Source organism: Micromesistius poutassou (genome assembly GCF_964030765.1).
Source record: "Micromesistius poutassou genome assembly, chromosome: 11".
Taxonomy (NCBI): domain Eukaryota; kingdom Metazoa; phylum Chordata; class Actinopteri; order Gadiformes; family Gadidae; genus Micromesistius; species Micromesistius poutassou.
This window is the reverse complement of record NC_140281.1, coordinates 5,291,478-5,296,477: the sequence shown is the minus strand read 5'-3', so window position 1 is coordinate 5,296,477 and position 5,000 is coordinate 5,291,478. Positions and strand designations below refer to the sequence as shown.

General features: G+C 50.2%; 1 protein-coding gene across 3 annotated transcripts in view; it reads left to right on the top strand.

Moving 5' to 3' along the window:
- The window catches only part of flt1 (fms related receptor tyrosine kinase 1), a 46,410-nt gene that overhangs the window by 26,628 nt on the left and 14,782 nt on the right, over nucleotides 1–5,000 (top strand). For all 3 annotated transcript variants that reach the window (XM_084475157.1, XM_084475156.1, XM_084475158.1), the window contains exons 11-13: nucleotides 82–208; nucleotides 902–1,010; nucleotides 2,339–2,650. In XM_084475157.1, coding sequence (XP_084331283.1) covers nucleotides 82–208; nucleotides 902–1,010; nucleotides 2,339–2,650 — 548 coding nt within the window. The remainder of the gene's footprint in view (nucleotides 1–81; nucleotides 209–901; nucleotides 1,011–2,338; nucleotides 2,651–5,000) is intronic.

Below are 5,000 nucleotides of genomic sequence, written 5' to 3'. Positions count from 1 at the left end.
AACACAGCTGAGCCTCTATCCCGCCCACCTTCCTCCTCCTACTCCTCCTCATCCTCCTCCTCCATCTTCTTCCTACCTAAGGTGTGTATGTCCGCCGCGGTCCTCTCTGTGGACCCCCGTGGGAGTGAGCATCCCCAGCACATCCACCCAGAAGCACATGTTCCTGCGTGTCACACACAGACAGGAAGTTCTCCAAGGGAAGAACCGGGTGAGGACATCATGATGCAGTCATATCACCACTGGTGATGGTTGGACAATACATACATAGCGACACACGCAAAACAGCTGCTATGTTGAGCAGCTTCAAGAGACGTGAACACCCTGGTTAAGTTATCCTTAATTCTCTTTTAACTCTTCCACTGAAACCATTCATTTAGTTCTAACTTATTGTTTTCTTTATATTCAAACTTAGCCGAATTATGATTTAACCCCATCCACCACCCATTCTTCTAAACAAATGTGTAAATGGATGAGGTGTCCACCTCTAAGAGGACCAGCTGGACATCTCCCAGGCTTGTTTTATGTTCTTAAATAACACAGGTCCTTGAGGGGAAGGACATGTGTCCTTATTTGTTCAGTTTTTCCCCGTGTGTGAGCTGAAACCTCCAGACACGTAGCAGTCCCAATAGAGAGTTAGCATGTGTGTGTGTGTGTGTGTGTGTGTTTTGTGTGTGTGTGTGTGTGTGTGTGTTTTTGTGTGTGTGTGTGTGTGTATATGTGTGTGTGTGTGTGTGTGTGTGTGTGTGTGTGTGTGTGTGGAAGTGCATGTGTGTGCATGTGTGTATGCGTGTGTTTGTGCATGCTTGTGTGTGTGTGTGTGTGTGTGTGTGTGTGTGTGTGTGTGTGTGTGTGTGTGTGTGTGTGTGTGTGTGTGTGTGTGTGTGTGTGTGTGCCTCCACAGACAGTAGGGGTGCTGACAGTGGCTGAGGCGTTCGTCTCTGGAGTGTTTCGTTGTGTTGCCTCGAACGCTGTGGGGTCGGACACGCTGGACTTCCCCTTCTATGTGACAGGTAAAGAGGTTAAAGTCTTTCTCTCTCCACCCCTCCACCCATTCACCACTCCATCCCTCCACCTCTCCAACCCTCCACCCCTCCCTCCCTCCACCTCTCCACCCCTCCACCCCTCCCTCCCTCCACCTCTCCACCTCTCCACCCCTCCCTCTCTCCATCTCTCCACCCCTCCACCCCTCCCTCCCTCCACCTCTCCACCTCTCCACCCCTCCTCCCCTCTCTTCCTAACAAGCCGCACTTAAGAGGTCATGAGAGATGAAACCATCCAGGACAAATGGAGACGTTAGGAATCCCTCTCCGGTGTTAGGAACCATCTCAATGAAGAGACAAGGACAAGCTGGACCCACAGCGTTTACACACATCACTCTGTTTGGTACCCAACCTGTAGTCTGTCTGTGTGTTGTTGCGTTTGTCTGTCGTTGTATGTGTGGGACTGTGTGGGACTGTGTGGGACTGTGTGTGTTTGGGACTGTGTGTGTGTGTGGGACTGTGTGTGTGCATGGGTATGTGTGCATGCATACATGTCCGTGTGTGGCTGTGTGTGTGTGTGTGTGTGTGTGTGTGTGTGTGTACATGTATACTTGTTTGTGTGTGTGTGTGTGTGTGTGTGTGTGTGTGTGTGTGTGTGTGTGTGTGTGTGTGTGTGTGGGTCTGTTTGTGTGTGTGTGTGTGTGTGTGGGTCTGTTTGTGTGCCAGTGAAACAGGAACTGGGAACTCTTATCGTTGTACTTCCCCGTGCAGTGAGCTTCCTTGGCCTGAGCCACTTTATTTCTGGAGGCCTGGGGTTGTTCTGGAAGATAAACACTATCTGCCACAAGGAAACCTGGAGCCGTTTCCACGGGAAGTTTCAGATGGCTAAAGTAAATACAAAATACCTTTTCACTGTATTGCACCAGTTCCGCTGAACCGCCCACTCACAGACCTGGGAGGGCGGGTTGGCAGGGCGGGTTGGCAGGGCGGGTTGGCAGGGTGGGTTGGCAGGGCAGGTTGGCAGGGCGGGTTGGGCGCTCAAAGGTGTGACTGGGAGAACCGCTGGAGCCCGGGAATCAAACTCACACAGGTGGGAAACCATAACAGGGTTTCGTTGCAACTCCGTTCTCAGTCTCATTTGCGATACCTCTTGCCAGATGTTCACTCTCTCACTCCTCTGCATCTTAACTTCTGCTCATCTGCCTCTCTCTCTCTCTCTCTCTCTCTCTCTCTCTCTCTCTCTCTCTCTCTCTCTCTCTCTCTCTCTCTCTCTCTCTCTCTCTCTCTCTCTCTCTCTCTCTCTCTCTCTCTCTCTCTCTCTCTCTCTCTCTCTCTCTCTCTCTCTCTCTCTCTCTCAGATGTCCCAGGGGGCTTCAGTGTGAAACAGGGGGAGGAGCCTAGAGAGGGAGGAGACATCACACTCACCTGCACGGCCAACAAGTATCTGTACGTGGTGTTGTCATGGCACCGCCTGAGTAACACTCTTAGTGGCCAATCGCAGCAGAGCCACGCCCTGAGCGGAAGCACGCTCACGTCCGGCGAGTTCTCCCACTCTCTGACCTTGCCGCTCAGCAACCTGACGGCTGGTGATTCAGGAAGCTACGGATGCACCGCCCGTCACCTGGCCACCGGGCGGAGGACACAGCTGGTGACACAGGTGGTGGTCACAGGTGAGCATACAGTTGTTACTAATTAGAAGCTGATGGTGGTTGTGGTGGTGGTTTTGGTGATGGGGAGGAGAAGGTGGAGGAGGAGGAGGTGGAGGAGGAGGCCAAATGTTCCAAATGTTAAAATACACAAGCCACCAGGGTCGCACACACACAGACACACACACCGATTTTTGCAGGAATTGGATAACATCCAACATTGTGCAACAATAGCCTGATCCCACAATGTGAGTGAAACAGAAACTCATAAATAGCATGGCCCTTTTTATAATATTAATTGAATCAAGCTGACGTATTCTCACCGTCCACTAGTTATTCCTGGTCAACCACGAGTTAAGAACAACGTTTACGTGATTGAGCCCCAAACCTGGATCCATCACAAAACGTTTTTACACTGCCAAATATGCCCGTCTTATGCCCACCTTCTTCCCGGCATGGTCCGCGTGTTTACACTGACCGAGGTAATAGACCGGCTTGATTTCGCACCCCAATTTACCCTCTCGGACCTTACACATATTGGGGGTTTCATTTTCAATTCATAAATAAATAAATAATAAATAAATGCGATTAGACGGCTTCGCGGTTCCAGGGGCGGGACTTGTTGCTGCGACCTACTGACCATGATCATGGGAGAGAAGGTGATGGTCTCATTTAACACAGACGTGGAAAGATGGTGTTATCTACGAGAAAGACGCAGAGATTCCTTACGAGGCTTTTGTCAGCATAAAAACCATGTGGTCAGCAAAATAAAGAATATGTTGGGATTTTTGCAGTTGTAAATAGTAGCCTACACTGGGATGTCATCTAATCATTCATGCATGCGAGTGGCTTGAATAAAAATAAAAAAACATTCGGAGGTTGCAATTACTCTGAAGAGGTCTACTCTCCTTGCGTAGCCCCGCATACTCCAATGAACCAAGAAAGCTGGCTCTGTGACAAAGGCGGATTATACCCCCTCAGTTTTACACAGGCAAGACAGTGAAATTGCAGGGTGTTCCAAGCCCCGACCGTACTGGCTTGCCAGTGTAAAAATGCCTACAGTGTATCACCATGTATGGATAAGACACCTTATTCATAAACACAGCGCCTGAGGTGGTGTAGGGGGTGAGGGGGTGTAGCTGTAGTGGTGCTTGGGAACCGGGTCCCCGTCTTGCTGCCGCCACTGCCGCCGCTCCAGGCAGCGGCAGCGGCCCCAACGTGGGAATGAGGAGCACGTCTGGAGGGAGACACACAATGGAGACTTCCCCCAACGCCACATTTAACAGGCCTCGACGCAGGAGCAGGGGAACAATCAGCCCATCGGACACTGTCAGGGCCCAGCGCCGCCCACAATCACACATTGTTGTGCAGAAGGAGGATCAGGGGGGGTTGGGGAACAACAATCAACTGCCCACTCTCAAGTGACTGCTTGTGTTTGGGGGTCCGTCCGTCTTTGTGACTGAGCGGCCGTACGATTGACGCAACCGCTTCCTCCGCTGGCGGCCTGGGAGTTTGGAGGCGAGCAGGGCTGGCAGTGGGAGGAGGAGAGGATGGGAAATTAGAGGAACAATTGAGAGTGATGGGTGAGCAGGGGGAGGGCTGCCCCTCTCTCTCTCTAAGTATAGCAGGGTGCGTGACCAAGCAGGAAATTAAGAGTATGGTGATGGCAATTCATTGTTTCTATTCCTGGCTGTAATGGAGAATAAACACTCCGTCGTCGCATGTTTTAAGGAAACAGTGGAGACACAAACGTAGACCATGGGACCCTAGTGAGACTAAAGGACTTCACATGTGTTGAGCTTACTGAATAGGTACTTGCAACCATGAAGATACCTGATTGAAAGGTGTCTGAGTGGTGAGTGGGATGCCAGCTGACTCACCAGTGGTCCTGGTGGCCTGCCAGGGTTCATGGCCCTGCTCATGGCCCCATTCCAGGTGACTCACAGGGCTCCTTGCTCAGGAACAATTCCTTTAGCCTACTCATAAAAAAGACAGAAGTTATATTACGCCATACTACATTATGAAGGGTGTGGTGGACAGGGAACACACACACACAATCTGAACTGGCAAACCCTTTGCTCGCCATCCTTGTTCCATCTTTAGATTGGAGGCACAGATTGTCCGACACACATTCCTTTAAAGCACGCACGGAGAGTGTTTAACTTGATGTAAGGTTGTTTATTAAAAAATAATCTGGTTGACTTTCCAGGAAGAACAAAATAAACTATAAACAATGTCACTATTTAATGTGATCAATAAAGCAAAGAATATGGTAAATAATGTGGTAAATAATGTGGTCAAAAAATTGTTTGCTCTCTTGCCTTCCAACCTGAACAAGGACCTTTTCCTGCCGTATATGAGGGCATCCTATAGG